Source organism: Babylonia areolata, chromosome 3, assembly GCF_041734735.1.
Source record: "Babylonia areolata isolate BAREFJ2019XMU chromosome 3, ASM4173473v1, whole genome shotgun sequence".
Lineage (NCBI taxonomy): Eukaryota > Metazoa > Mollusca > Gastropoda > Neogastropoda > Buccinidae > Babylonia > Babylonia areolata.
In genome coordinates, this window is record NC_134878.1 from 32,622,906 (window position 1) to 32,639,180 (window position 16,275).

At 40.4% G+C, this 16,275-nt stretch overlaps 1 protein-coding gene across 3 annotated transcripts in view; it reads left to right on the forward strand.

Annotated features, from left to right (window-relative positions):
* The window catches only part of LOC143279954 (uncharacterized), a 56,303-nt gene that overhangs the window by 2,151 nt on the left and 37,877 nt on the right, over nucleotides 1–16,275 (forward strand). For all 3 annotated transcript variants that reach the window (XM_076584326.1, XM_076584328.1, XM_076584327.1), the window contains exons 2-14: nucleotides 1,678–1,927; nucleotides 2,813–2,956; nucleotides 4,067–4,157; nucleotides 4,800–4,936; nucleotides 5,410–5,544; nucleotides 6,520–6,629; nucleotides 8,130–8,195; nucleotides 8,841–8,921; nucleotides 9,434–9,580; nucleotides 11,889–11,966; nucleotides 12,873–12,932; nucleotides 13,519–13,575; nucleotides 15,692–15,831. In XM_076584326.1, coding sequence (XP_076440441.1) covers nucleotides 1,678–1,927; nucleotides 2,813–2,956; nucleotides 4,067–4,157; nucleotides 4,800–4,936; nucleotides 5,410–5,544; nucleotides 6,520–6,629; nucleotides 8,130–8,195; nucleotides 8,841–8,921; nucleotides 9,434–9,580; nucleotides 11,889–11,966; nucleotides 12,873–12,932; nucleotides 13,519–13,575; nucleotides 15,692–15,831 — 1,496 coding nt within the window. The remainder of the gene's footprint in view (nucleotides 1–1,677; nucleotides 1,928–2,812; nucleotides 2,957–4,066; nucleotides 4,158–4,799; nucleotides 4,937–5,409; nucleotides 5,545–6,519; nucleotides 6,630–8,129; nucleotides 8,196–8,840; nucleotides 8,922–9,433; nucleotides 9,581–11,888; nucleotides 11,967–12,872; nucleotides 12,933–13,518; nucleotides 13,576–15,691; nucleotides 15,832–16,275) is intronic.

Genomic DNA, 16,275 nt, shown 5'->3' on the forward strand with positions numbered 1-16,275 from the left:
GCAGGGGTCTGACATTCCTGTCCTGTGCAAACTACTATCTGCCTATGTGGAGTACGGATTATGCACACTTACCCATTTACTTGGATGACACATTCCATCAACTGAAATGTTTCTTTCTTCAAGTTCTTTTTGCTTTCTTTTTCTCATCCTTTAATTGGGGGTGGAGGAATGGGCAGGGGAGGGGGGTTTGGTGCAGAAAGGTCAGCAAAGTGGACAGCTTGGTTTTATTTGAGGCGATATATTTACAGCTTTTCCATTGTTAAAAGATTGTGAATTTTTTCTTTTGCAAACCGCTGTCATGCATTGTCTTTGACAAGTGACCTATTTTCCCCAATCAACTGTTTACTCGCTTAAGTGGTTGACTTCGGGAGAGACTCAGACTGTATCTGCTATGATCTGATTGTGTTAGCTTAGCCAGGTACTTACTGTAATGCACTTTTTTTTTGCTGTAAATATAGCCGTACACTTGTGTACATGAATATGTGAAAAGCCTGTCGGTCTTAACTGCCTTTTTCACTGAATTTTTGAATTTACCATCTCGTAGGTTCCTTAGTGACTGACTCACTGAGTGTGTGTGTGCACATCTTATATGTACATACAGTATCTTTTCTCTTTTTTTTTTTTATTTACATGTACTTACAAGAGTGGGTGTGTGTGTCTCAGTGTGTGTATGTGAGCGAGTGTGTGTGTGTGTGTGTGTGTGTGTGTGTGTGTGTGTAGATATTCTCTGTCTTCTTGGTTTCTTCTTGCCAACATCTAAGCATGTTTGACTCAATTGTGTAAACAAAGTATGTTACAACTGGGTGTTTGGTTGTGTGTGTGTGTGTGTGTCACTCTGTGTGTGTGTGTGTGTGTATGTCTGTGTGCCCATGGTAAACATTAATATTGCCATTTTCTCTGGAAATATTTTGTCTGTCAATACCAAATTTGGCTTAATAAATCGTAGAAAAAAAGTGTTCATAGTCATACCAATAAGAGTGTCTGAGTCTCCCGAATTAAGCCGTGTTTCCCGTATCATTAACAGTTTATTTTGTTGAGGCCATTTCCAGGATTCCAAAAACTTATTACCTCATCTCAGTTGCAGAAGCATTGGCGATGCTTAGTGAGTAGATGGCGTGACCTCGATTTTCTTGTTTGTAGTTAAATGGAAAGAAATGCAAATTCTGGACAGAACACATCCAGTGACACAGACTACATCATCGATATGTTTACTGCATATGAATCTTTTAAAGTGGATACTCTGTTAACTAGAATGAACATAAAAGAAAAATTGAATCGACTGTGTTGAACTTTTCTGGCGGGTGTAACTAAACTTGTACATCTATTTAGATCCAGAGACAAATGCCTAAATGTTGCAGTGTGATTGCGGCGGCCTCCTTTACCGCGGACTTTAAAGAATTATTAATTGCCCTTAAAGAATTTTTAAATGCACCAAAATAATATGATTTAAACAGCATTATCATTTCAAATACAGCAATTGATTTATTGCCCTTAAAAAAGCATGCTTAAATGTTAATTTTTGAATTGGTGTATGTGCCTCAGAATGTGTGTGTGTGTGTGTGTGTGTATGCACCTTCTCCATTGTCTCAGTATTTTCCTTGGCAGAGTCACAGACACGTTTCACATTAAATCTAATTTAAAAAAAACTGCTGTAAAGTGAAAAATTTCTACTTTCAGGCATCAGCCGAACTAACTCCCCCTTTTGAGAGTGCCCCCCATCACCATTCTGCCAGTGGAGACATGAAGTCCAGCAGTTCTGCCTCACCCCCCTCTATAGCCAAGAGCACCTCCCTCAGTACCATAGGCAACGACCCCACTGCTGACCCTGTGGTGGTGGATCACAGTGAAATCCTTGCCCTCACTCACGATGTCAAGAATTTCTCAGACACCCTGGCCAAGCTCAAAGTGTTGTTCATTGAGGGCCTCGGTAAGTTTGTGTATCTAGAATGGTGTAGTGTGTTTCTGTGCTAGTGCTTTTCTTTGCATTATTGTATTTATACATTTGGGCTAGAATTTGATTATAGTGGAGAATGTCTTGACCAAGTTACATCCCCACTCTCTCAGCCAAGAGGGTTTTAGGACAGTTGGCATTGTGATAGTTCCCAAAGGCCAACTAGCCCCAAGGCTGCAGCACTAAGAGCCAGTGCAGTTTTGCCTCCTAGTTTGAGAGTCATAGTCCTTCACAAAAGGCTGAGCTGTAAAAGATTTCCAAATACTAATAATAGTACATACTCATACCTGATATGCTGACATGCATGCAGATGCCATATACACGCACGCATGCTTGCACACTCATACACATAGGACTGTACACCCAAAAAATGACACCCAAACACACACACACACACACACACACACACACACATCTATACAGATACACACCAAGCTTAAGTACACACACAGCACAGCAACACCATACCACACCGCATCACACTACACACAGACACACACACACACACACACACATACAGAGTGTTTTTAAGCTTTATATTTTCTCCATTGTTACATATTATATATTTGTGATAAGAATATTAAAATAAAGTAATTCCTGTTTTTATTTTTTCATTTGAAATGTCAAGTAAACCTGTGTATTAGAAATTATAAACTCTGTATTCTTCCATTAGTTTAATTTCTTTCTGCCATAAGTCATAGTACACATGAGAAAAAAACAACAAACACTGGAGAAGAAAAATGGTGGTATTTGTGTGTGTGTGTGTGTGTGTCAAGAGAGAGAGAGAGAGAGAGAGAGAGAGAGAGAGAGAGAGAGAGATGAAGTTTTGGTGTAGACATGTAAACTTTTATTTCCTGACAGATACAGGCGATGATGCCCGGGTGGTGTTGCAAAATTCCTTGGGGGAGGTGTTGGCGGTTCTTAAAAACACCATGCAACGATACCAAGACTTGAAAACTCCAGAGATCTTTACCGCTGCTAGGGTGCTCATCAATAAAATCAAAGGTGAGGTTTTGCTTTAGAATTTTTCATTTGATAATCATTCATTTTTTATTCTTTTTTTTTTTTTTATTAGCAGTGTGACTGTGGGTATGTTTACACCTTTGTGTTTGAGTGTATATGTAAAAAAAAGAGTTTGCTTTACCAGTTGAAAAACTGATGAATGTTTGTAACAGTTCTGCATTTGAATTGGTCCGTAATTTCTTTTTTTTAAGATTGTAGATATCAGTAGCCTTGTATTTTGGCAGCTTTGCGTTTTTGATGAAATAAGTTCTTCAGTGTAAGATTGTAGATATCAGTAGCCTTGTATTTTGGCAGCTTTGCGTTTTTGATGAAATAAGTTTTTCGGTGTAGTTAATTTTGCATTGGTGCAGCTTTCATGTATAGACATAAAGAAAAAAGTTGACATTAAAAACAAGTTTGTTCTTGTGTGAGGTAGTGATGTTACGATGGAAATTTGATGTTGTAAAATTGCAAAGTGAATGCTACCAAAATCAGCAGCTGACCTTTGGGGGAAAAAATCCACATCTTACCTAATCGTAAAACAATAGTCATTTATCGGGTTTATTGACTGAAAACTCACTCAGTAAATTCAAAATGCAGGATATCAACGTGAGAACTTACAAAAATGGTTGAACACCATCTTTTTAGTCATCTTGATAGATTAGTACCCAGTCAGTGCAGCTGCACTGCAGTTTTTGTGGACCAACCCTACAATATCTGAGTGCATTGTAAAAGCAATACTTCTTATATAATGCAGAATGTTGTCATGAACTTGCTCTGTCTATTCCCTTGAAAACACAGGCGAATGATATAGAGGCTCCAAAGTTAACCCACCAAGCTGAAAGGACTGAATGATAACACAAATGATCGAGAAAGTGAAAGTGAACTGAAAGGAAATATCCAATTCATACTCAAAGGACAGCAACTGGGTGTCACAAAAAACTCGCCTCGGTGTGCAAAATGTTAAAAAGCTTTGGAGTTATAAACCTGACAGCAGGTGGAAAAGTTGAACATAGACTGCGAAGATCCACCCTGGAATAGATGGAATATTTGTTTAATTTTTTTTAATGACAGAAATGGTAGTGTTCCAGGCAGTGTTGAATGTTATTTCAGCTCATGACAGTGAAGAACTTCAGCTAGATGAAGAAGAGCTTCAGTTTTATCTGGACGCCATCGACCAGGTGGCTCTGGCCTTCAGCAGGAGGTGAGGGTTTGTGTGTGTGTGTGTGTGTGTGTGTGTGTGTGTGTGTGTGTGTGTGTGTGTGTGAGTATTGTGTGTGGGTGGAAGATGGGCATCTGTACTTATTTGTCTTAGATTATCTGTGGGGGTTGAGGGTGGGGGTGTTCAGGCTTATGCTGTTGGGGAACAGTGTAAAATCAAATTTGGTAATCTTCATGATATAAATCAAGTAATGAGCCTTCAAAATCCTTACTTCATTTCATTTTCATTTGGTGCAAAATGTCGCCCCAAAATAAAATGTTTAGAAATTCATATCTCCGGAACCGTTTAACATACATTGATAAAATTTACACCAATCAATGGATTCAGGATGAAAAGGTCTATAAGTGATGTAAACAGTTTATGTGTATCTGAAATTTGAAAAATCAGTTTGGAGTACCTGCTGTAAGCATGCGCAGTGAGGTGTATTTTCAGCAGTGGACAGATTGTACTTTTGCATGCTCTGGAGTGTGTGTGTATGTGTGTGTGTGTGTGTGTGTGTGTGTGTGTGTGTGTGTGTTTGAGAGAGAGAGAGAGAGAGAGATAGGTTATTATATATACATACTCTTAGGGATGGTTGCCTTTACTTCTGAACTGTCCATTCCATGGTGGCTGTGTTGTATGCAGTGTGTCTGAATACCTCATGGGCGACATGGTGACTCAGCAACACCTGAACAGTGACACCAAGGTCCAGTCTTGTGACAATCTTGCCAAAGCAGCACCACATGAGGAGAAGGTCCCAGAAAAACAGGAACCAAGGAAAAGTGAGTTGGCGTTTTTGTCTCTTTTTTTTCTCCACCGTTAACATGACTTGTTTCCAGCTTTTGGGTGCGTGCCTGTGTGGTTGAGTATGTTTAGTCATTTTTGGGTTTAGCTGCATGTGAAAGAGCAGTTGCTAATGTATCTAGTCTAAATTTACTTAAAAAAATGCGCCATGCAAATGCCATTCATTATTAATATCATTTCATTATTTGTATGTTCTTTCCTCATCAGGTATGGTTTTACTTGTGTGTTTCGAGTTATTAGCAAATAATGTTCCAGACTTTATATTTTTGTGGGATGGAAGTGATAACATGTTTTTCTTTGGAAAATGGTAGTTATGTCATATTTGTTTTTAGTTTATAAATGGAAATGATTGTAATTCTTGAGACACAAAAGATGTTATGTTGTTGTCCTTGATTTTGTGATAATATCATGGTGCTTGATTTTGGACAATCTAGATTAACTTTGCTTTCAGTGTTAACACCAGAAGAACTGGATGCTGTTTTGGTTGGGTTGGAAGCGGGCCTTGACCTTGCTTTGCAGCGTGCCAAAGCATGGTCACGTTACACAAGAGACATTATGTCATACATTGAAAAGAAATCCCAGCTGGGTGAGTGGACATTCATTGGACATGCCATGTGTTCTGCCAATTTGTGGTATGTATATCTGGGGAACGGGGACAGACTCAATTTTGAAAGTCATCTTTAACAGGTTTTGTATCCATATTTGTTTTTTGGCTTTGCTGTCTTGTTTTGCATGCTGGATCATTCACATTACTCAAATGCCGCGCATCACAGCTTCCTTTCACACATCAGATCCAGGTTCAGTTTGTTAAGGTTCCAACCTCAGTTAAATGCAGGGGCTATCAGTTTCAGGTTGCTGAGATTCATTTGGGTTTGATATCATGGGACAGAGTGATGCTCAGCACTTCTTCTCAAAGTCTTCTTTGGAATAACAGGACAGCGATACTCTACACCTCCTCTCATTGTCTTCTCAGGCATCAGCCAGGCCATAGAAATATTGCAGTGTTGGTCAGGATATTCTAGCAGCACTCTCAAAGACCATGAATGACACTTGATTGCAGTCTTCCCATTTGGTGCCTCTGGGAAGGTGCCAGTTTGGGGCCAAATTTCCCACAGTGATGTGCTTCTGAAGAACTTTGAACCCTCAACTTCAGCCCGTGACATTAAGTTCTGTGCATCTGGTGCTTGTCCTTTCTGCAGTGGTTCATTCTGATTCCAGGTTGTTCTGTTCATGCTTTTGATTATTGTTCATATTGTATTGGTTCAACATAAAAACATCATAAAGTACATGTATGCTTGGACTGACTCCTTGTAAATCAGTCTGAACAATTGCATTTCAAATGAGCTTTGTTGTATTGAACGATAAACAAAGACATAATATGAATGATTTCATTTGTATTTGACTGTGTATACATGTCTAGAAAAACTTTGTCTTTTAATTGTTGAATGTCTTTTTTTGTCTGTTAGATTGTCGATGCCTTTTTTGTTGTTGCTAGCATGTTTTGATTTTAGGAAGCAATTTTCTGTGAGCAGAATTGACTTTGTATCCTGTTTTGATGCAGAAATGGAATATGCCAAGAACTTGGCCCGCATTGCGCATGGGATGCAACCAGTGTTGACCAGTGAAGGCTTTCTCCCCCTTCAGTCCGTCTTTTGCACTGCCCTTAGTCAGGTGAGCTGGGGACAGCGGCCAGGATTATTATTATTATCATTGATACTTATATATTGTATTTATATTTGTGTATTTTTGGTTTGAGACCAAACTGTAAGCGCTTTACAAACACCAAGTCGTTTGCACAACAGGCTACATACCTGGGTAAGTAGAATTGACAGCTGCTTTTAGGTGTTCGTAATTCGTTTCTGGAGTCAATCAGGTGTGCCTGTGCACACATGAATATAAGTATGGATTTTTCTTTAGGGTTTGAGTGCGTGATTGTTTGGAACTTCAGTGGATGGCGGTTGAAGGGTGTAAGATTGAGTGACAGTTTTCGCTGTTAATTGCCAAAATATGAAGTGATCCGCTTTAATTTATCAGACTGATACTGTTTGATTTTACATTGCTGCAAGTTTTAGAAGTAATGGTAGTGATGATAATGAGTTTTTTTTTGTTTTTTATATAAGGCAGTTCTTTGGAAGAGAATGTTTTACTGTAGTGTGTGATAGAGTCACCTTATTCTTTTTTTGTATAAATATTTCTTTTGTAACTGCTGTAAACTATGAGGTAAACTTAAAAAAAAGCTTCTATAGATTAAAAAAAATAATAATAAAGTTTACAAAAAAGTTTTCATGGGTTGAAAAAACTATTAAAAAAAAAAGTTCCGTGGGTAAAAGAATGAAGTGCCTTTCTCTCAATTGGTTGATGGTCTAAGTACAACAGTACTGTTTTCAAATTTTTGTTTTTATGTTTTTTTGTTGTTGTTTGTTTGTTTTTAGTTCAGGCTGAAACTGTAACTTTATTAAGTTATATGCTTTAGTTTTATCAGCTGCACTGATTGTTTCAGTTCATGTTCATGTTTGCAGTTAGCTGACTGCGAAAGTTATCAAAGGTTGAAAGCATACCCCTTATCTCCAACCTCCCCCTACACACTTTCCTCCCACAAAGAAAGAAAAAAAAAGTTACAATCATCAACTTAAATCAAAATGTCAAAACAGAAAGACTGATTACAAACTGTTCAGCAGATGAGTTATAATCATCAACATAAATCAATAAATCAAAATGTCAAAGCAAGAAAGACTGTTTACAGACTGTGTTCAGCAGAAAAGTTATAATCATCAGCATAAATCAAAATGTCAAAGCAAGAAAGACTTACTACAAACTGAGTTCAGCAGATTCAGTGTGATAATTAAAATCAAATGAATACTTCAGTCTTACATCTTCTTCTATGTACTTTGGTATTGGGATCGTAAAGAAATGTATCCTTTAAGAAATGGAAACTTATAGGGGGTAATTCAGCAAATTCAGTGTTATAACTGATATAGAATTAATGCACATGTCTTACACTGTCTTCTTTGTGCTTAGGTATTTGGATTTTTTAAAAGAAGTGTATCATTTAAGAAATGGAAAATTAAATTGGGTACAATATCATGGAAATGAGTTCAATGGAAACAAAAGTATCAAATGAAATATTTTCATTAAAATGTTCACATTCAACTGGTTCCTTTATGTTTGCAGGATGCTGAATTTGCTTCCAATTTACAAGCCTCACAAGCATTGCTGCACACATCAAAATTTGTTGAGGTAATGTTTTTCTGTTGCTTTGTCAGGTTTTAGATAGATTTGACTATGGATTGTCAAGATATTGTTTGTCAGTTTTATTTGGTGAGCAATGTTTTTCTTTCATGGCAGTTTTTTTTTTTTTTTTTATAGTTTGTTTGACATTGGTTGCAAATAAATGGCATAATGAAAATTTTGGGGGGAGCATGAAGCTCTGTTAAAAGAAAGAAAGAAATTATAAATGGTACTCAAACACAAGTATGTCTTGCTTCTGGATTATTTTGCTGATTTATCTGCTTTTGTGTCTAGTCAGGGGTACACAGGGGAGGTAACCTACTTCTGGGAGGTTATCGACAGTAGCTACTTTCGTTTTCTTTGCATAGGCGGATAGTAGTTTGCAGAGGACAGGAATCGGACAGACTCCCTGGTGGAGTCTGCACTAGTTGGTCATGGTAAGTATGTTAGATAAACGTAAGTTTAGGAAAAAAAAATCCTTTTACATTGTAAGATTGTCACCGCTAAAATTGCTGATTTTTTTTTCAGATCTTTACCCCAGCTTTCATTTCTGTTTTCAACTTGTGTGGACTTTTCTTTCTTTTGACTTGTATCTCTCACCTTCCCTGCCATCATTTTTCAGTCTTGAAGATTGCTTTGGCCTTTTGTTGACAGCCTTTGGCCTCAAGACGCAACGAACATGACAGGGCGAGAAAGTCTGTGAAGGAAACATGGGACAGAGAGCTTCGGAGAATGGTAAGCTTTGAAAGCTTGTTCTGCATGCATGGTTTTGGTCAAAGAGTCGTTGTCCGGTATTCATGTATCAGAAATAAAACCAAAGCAAGTCATTGGAATTTACACCAACGTATATCAAAGCTTATTGTAGAAGCCCTGAAGGAATCAAGATGACACTTGTGTTTGTTTAATTTATATGTTATTGGAATTGAGGTGTGGCAGGAACAAGGTTAACAGATTTGAACTTTTACTCAGATAACAAGCTTTAGGACTCTGAGAATTGTTGGGGTTTTTTTTTGTTTTTTTTTTAAAGAATGATTAAATCAACCATTTGCTGAAATTAGCATATCATCTTTTTCACCTTGCAGAACCCAGACTTGTGCACTTGTAACAGTCCATACACGGTAACCGTATACAGTAAGAATGTATCAGAAATTAGAAGTAGTAGAATTGTGAAAAGTTTCTGTCAATAAAATCATCAGACATCATGAGAGAAGTTGTAATAACAACTATGTTGTTGTTGTTTTTTGCAGCAAGACACAGTGAACAACCTACGGAAAGCCCAGGCCCTGTACATCAGCAGACAGCAGGAGCTGGAACGGGTTCGTGAAACACTGCAGAAAGCTGAAGGAGATAAAATGGAAAAACGCAAAAAGTCAGAAGAAGAAGCCATGCATAAGGTGAGCTTTTTAGCCAGACTGTTTGTTTAGTAACTTGCCACAGTATGGTATTATCTACCTGTTGGTAGTTTCTAGAGAGAAAGATATCTGAAGGACAAAGAAGTGTAAGAGAGAGAGACTGGGGAAATGCGAGTCTGTACTGCGTTGTTGCGATGCTTTTTTTGTTGAAAATGCATAAAGGGAATATGTTTTGTGAGGACTCTGTTTACATAAATATGAGGGGAGTAATATACAATGAAGTAATATCCAGTTAATGCCATCAAGTGCATGCTGGTTATGGAAGAACTTGACGCAGAGCCAACTGAAGACGAACTCAGCGAGGCCATTAACAGCCTGACATCAGGCAAGGCACCTGGCAACGACGGAATTCCCTCAGACCTCATTAAACACTGCAAGACTACTCTTCTGCACCCTCTGCACACAGTCCTCTGTCAGTGCTGGAATGAGGGAGCTGTACCACAGGACATGAGGGACACTAAGATATCACCCTGTACAAAAACAAGGGTGAAAGGAGTGACTGCAACAACTACAGAGGCATCTCGCCTCTCAGCATTGTAGGCAAAGTTTACACTCAGGTCCTTCTAATTCGCCTGCAGAAACTGACCGAACGCGTTTACCCGGAATCACAGTGCAGTTTCCGAGCAGAGAGATCCACGGTAGACATGAACTTCTCCCTTCACCAAATCCAGGAGAAGTGCAGGGAGCAGAGGATGCCCCTGTATGTCACATTCATTGACCTCACCAAGGCCTTTGACCTAGTCAGCAGATATGGCCTTTTCAGGGCTCTTCAAAAGAACGGCTGCCCCCCCAAACTGCACAGCTTGATTGAGTCCATCCACTCCAACATGAAAGGGACGGTACAGTTTAATGGTAACCTCTCCAAGCCCTTCGACGTACGCAGCGGTGTCAAACAAGGATGCGTCCTCGCCCTCACCCTATTTGGAATCTTCTTTGCTCTTCTCCTGAGGCATGCGTTCAGCACAGCACAAGAAGGGATCTACCTGTGGGCCAGGTCAGATGGCAGGCTCTTCAATCTCGCCCGCCTCAGAGCAAGGACAAAAGTCCGCGAAGCCCTCATCAGAGACATGCTCTTTGCCAACGATGCCGCAGTTGTGACCCACACCCAGCGGGACTTGCGGTCACTAATGGACCGCTTCTCCCAGGCCTGCAAAGATTTCGGTCTGACCATCAGTCTCAAGAAGACAAATGTCCTAGGCCAAGACATGCCATCTCCACCAGCCATCACCATTGATTATGAGTTTGAAGCCATCCATCAATTCACTTACCTCAGGTCCACCATCACCGACAACCTCTCCCTTGACACCGAGATCGACAAGAGGAAGGCAGCCACAACACTAGCCCGCCTCACACAAAGAGTGTGGACAAATCCCAAGCTGACCATGAAGACAAAGATGGCTGTATACAACGCCTGCGTCCTCAGCACCTTGCTGTATGGCAGTGAGGCGTAGACCACACATGCTCGTCAGGAGAAAAGGCTCAATACCTTCCACCCGAGAAGCCTACAGCGCATACTTGGCATCTCCTGGCAAGACAAGTCCTGACTCGCGCTGGCCTCCCGACCATGTATACCATGCTGAGACAGTGTTGGCTTGACTGGCTGGGCCACATTCGCCACTTGGAAGATGGTCGAATCCCAAAAGACATCCTTTATGGAGAGCTTGCCACGGGGCAAAGAAGCATCGGCCACCCACAGCTGAGATACAAAGACGTTTGCAAATGTGACATGAAGGTGCTTGAGATCCTGGGAGGACCTTGCAGATGACCGCAACAGCTGGAAAAGCACTCAAGAATCAGCAACGGATTGGTGAGGACAAACTGTCAGCTGCTGCAACAGAAAAGCGAGCTCGCAGAAAAGGGACAGCAGCAAACAGACCAGCATCAGCTTACACATGTGACCGCTGCGACAGAGACTGCCTCTCTCGCATCGGTCTCTACAGTCACAGGTGACACTGCTTGATCCAAGCAGACAGCCCAGTTAGACATTAGGTCAGATACACTCTATCCATGGTCAGCCATGACAGAAGGAGGCCTGCTAATATACAATGGGAAGCCACTGGCTGTAGTTCTGTCCAGTTTCTTTGTTTGGGTGTAGTAGTCAGGAATCAGACCTCTGCCGGAGTCTGCATTCGTGGGTCATGGATAGTATGTTAAAGTATATACAATTTTAAGAATTTTTTTTTTTTAACTAAGAAAGTGATTGAAATTGTTGCACCACCTTAAATTAGTTTTTCTCTGTGGCTGTTGATGCTTCTTCATAGTGCATTGTGCTTTGTTCAATGTGTTCCAGTCTGCAGAGGCAGAAACCACTTACAAGGCATGTGTAGCTGAAGCAAACCACAGGCAACGATCACTTGAAAAAACTAAGGTAATGGGGAACATTAATTGTTTGAATTAAAATGCATTAGAATGGTATATATACAACTGAAATTTGAATACTGATTTTGTGGAATAAAGCAAGACAAGTATAGGACAGTTTGATCTTTATTTTCTCTGCCTTTAAGAAATCAGAGAAAAATCTCTTCAAATACTTTGTTGCAGTGTGTACTTATTTTACTTATTTTCTCTTTGAGTGTAATCATATTCATCTGCAAAGCATGATGGTCAGGGTTGATGAAAATGTATTGACTGATAAGTGAGATCTTATGGAAAGTGTGGGGGTGTGTGTGAAAAGTTAAGAAAGAGGTGTGGGAGAGGGATGGCAAATGATTTGATCACGGAGATCAGTATCTGGAAATAATACTAATAATTATTATCATTATTATTTTGATTTGTGTTTTAAGTTTTTACAGTACATTGCAGTCTGATAAATGGAGTATAAATACAGTAGAATTCTGCAGTTCCAATAAATACAATACTGTGCAGTACAGTGCAACACATTTTATGTCTGTTATGGAACTGGAAATAATATAATCATTGAATGTTTTAATCATAAGCTTGAAACTGAAATGGAAGATGAAATGATGTTTTCTTTTCATTGTGTGTGTGTGTGTGTGTGTGTGTGTGGAAATAATATAATCATTGAACGTTTTAATCATAAGCTTGAAACTGAAATGGAAGATGAAATGATGTTTTCTTTTCATTGTGTGTGTGTGTGTGTGTGTGTGTGTGTGTGTGTGTGTGTGTGTGTGTGTTGTGTTGTTTTAAATCTTACAATTATTAAATTGATTAAGAAAATTCAAACCAAAGACATGACATGATAAAATTAAGTACACAAAGACTTAGTAATCACCATCATATAGATGAATAATGTATTGAACTTGGTGTGTTTCAGGTGGAATTATTAGGAAGGGTGCGGGAACAAATCCTCCAGTGTGACCAGGTGATCAAAATGGTAAGAAATTGTCCAGACATACAGGAGTGAATGGAAGAGCATGATATTAATTGTTATTATATATGTGATGATAAGTGATTGTCACCATTGGTGGTTGTGTGACCAGGTGGTCAAAATGGTAAGGTCTGATCATACCAGAGTGAATGGAGGAGAATGATATTTAGAATATTTGATTATAAGTGATTGTCAGCAGTGGTTACTGATGTAAGTCAGATACATAAACTTTGCGATTTTAATTTGATAGGCTTTGAATTGTGCTGTGGTTTTCCAGAATATGTATTTGGGCGTTTTTGTGAATAAATAATGTAAGGTTTTTACGGACTTTGCTTGTCATGTGAGAGTGTGTGTGTGTATGTGTGTGTGTGTGTGTTGTTTTCGTTGTCGTCGTCGTCATCGTCGTTAGTGGTGGTGGTGGTGGTGATGGTGGCAGTTTTGTGTTTTGTGGTGGTTGTGTGTCTGCTGTTGTTGCTCATGTATCACTGTATTTGTGTGTTGTGTGTATGTGATGTGTGTGTATGTATGTGTGTGTGTCTTCAGCACTATTTTTGTAAATGAATTGTTCTCTCATTGTTTTCTGTTCCTACAGGTGACAGTAGATTATTTCAATCTGCTGCACACAGTGTGGTCCCCAGTGCCAGTGCAGGTACGCAGATCTTTCTGATCATTTTCTACTAATGAGTCTGGATGATCAACTAGTTGTCAGTGTTGCCAAGTATTGGCATCAGGGCTGATTGCCATCTGGCATGAATCTGTTGGGTTTTCTTGGAATATTCCAAAACAAGTAATGCTATGTGACAGTTACGATTATTGAATTTCATAGCTTCAGTGTAAAGTTTATGCACATGTACATACAAACATGCATACATGCACATAAGTTCACAACAGCATGCAATACAATACAACACAACACCAACACACTGGCAACCACAACCAGTACAACACGACACAGCACAACCAGTACAGCACAGCACAGCCAGTACAACACAGCACAGCACAACCAGTACAACACAGCACAGCACAACCAGTACAGCACAGCACAGCCAGTACAACACAGCACAGCACAACCAGTACAACATGACACAGCACAACCAGAACAGCACAGCATAGTCAGTACAACACAGCACAGCACAACCAGTACAACACAGCACAGCACAACCAGTACAACATGACACAGCACAACCAGTACAGCACAGCACAGCCAGTACAACACAGCACAGCACAACCAGTACAACACAGCACAGCACAACCAGTACAACATGACACAGCACAACCAGTACAGCACAGCACAGCACAGTACAACACAGCACAGCACAACCAGTACAACATGACACAGCACAACCAGAACAGCACAGCATAGTCAGTACAACACAGCACAGCACAACCAGTACAACACAGCACAGCACAACCAGTACAACATGACACAGCACAGTCCGTACAACACAGCACAGCACAACCAGTACAACATGACACAGCACAACCAGAACAGCACAGCACAGTCAGTACAACACAGCACAGCACAACCAGTACAACACAGCACAGCACAACCAGTACAACATGACACAGCACAACCAGTACAGCACAGCACAGTCAGTACAACACAGCACAGCACAACCAGTACAACACAGCACAGCACAACCAGTACAACATGACAGCACAACCAGTACAACATGACACAGCACAGTCAGTACAACACAGCACAGCACAACCAGTACAACACAGCACAGCACAACCAGTACAACATGACACAGCACAACCAGTACAACATGACACAGCACAGTCAGTACAACACAGCACAGCACAGTCAGTACAACACAGCACAGCACAACCAGTACAACACAGCACAACACAACCAGTACAACATGACACAGCACAACCAGTACAGCACAGTCAGTACAACACAGCACAGCACAACCAGTACAACATGACACAGCACAACCAGTACAACATGACACAGCACAGTCAGTACAACACAGCACAGCACAGTCAGTACAACACAGCACAGCACAACCAGTACAACACAGCACAGCACAACCAGTACAACATGACACAGCACAACCAGTACAACATGACACAGCACAGTCAGTACAACACAGCACAGCACAACCAGTACAACACAGCACAGCACAACCAGTACAACATGACACAGCACAACCAGTACAACACAGCACAGCACAACCAGTACAACACAGCACAGCCAGTAGAGCACAGCACAGCACAGCACAGCCAGTACAACACAGCACAGCACAGCACAATACAACACCACCTGTCTCACCTCAACCCTTCACCTCCTACACACACTCCGCATCACAACTATATACTGTCACTCTGTACTTGCAGAAACTTGCTCTGACTGGCAAAGTGCTCAAAAGTGCTGTGAACATGATAATCTGTGTGTGTGTGTGTGTGTGTGTGTGTGTGTGGTCTTCAGCAATGTTTTAGTAAATGAATTCTTTGCATGTTGTGTTTTCCTATGTGTGTGTATGTGTCTGTGCATGTGTGAGTCTGTATGTGTTTGTGTGTGTGTGTGTGTGTGTGTTGTCTCCAGCAATGTTACAGTAAACACATTCTTTGCTTGTGTGTGTGCGTGTGTGTGTGTGCGTGTGTGTGTGTGTGTGTTTGTGTGTGTGTGTGTGTGTTGTCTCCAGCAATGTTACAATAAACACATTCTTTGCTTGTGTGTGTGTGTGTGTGTGTGTGTGTGTGTGTGTGTGTGTGCTTTTTGCATCAATGCAGCATACAGATTGTATGTATGTGTGCAGTATCAGACACTGTGTGAGAGCAGCAGTGGTTATGAGCCTGGCTGTCAGTATGCCGAGTTCATCAAGAGACTGCCATCCAGTGCCTCAAGGCCCAGCCGCACTGATGAGTTTGCCTTTGAGGCATACACACCTGGGCAAAAGTGAGTCGCAGTTAGTGATGATGCAGGTTTTCTGTTGTTTTTGTTTTTAACAACATACACACTACTACATGCATGCATCTCTCCAACACATTTGCGCATGCATGCATGCAAACTTATGTGCATGTAAGTTTACAGGCAGACAGGCACAAACACATACATGCAGAATTAAACCTAACACAGTTTCAGTTTCAGTTTCAGTAGCTCAAGGAGGCGTCACTGCGTTCGGACAAAACCATATACACTACACCACATCTGCCAAGCAGATGCCTGACCAGCAGTGTAACCCAACGCGCTTAGTCAGGCCTTGAGAAAAACAACAACAAAAACCCCCCAAAAACCCCAAAAAACAAACAAACGGGGGAATAAATAATAGATAAGCTTACATAAATAAATAAATAATAATTATAATATAGAAAAAGGTAGTAGTACTACTAATACTAATAC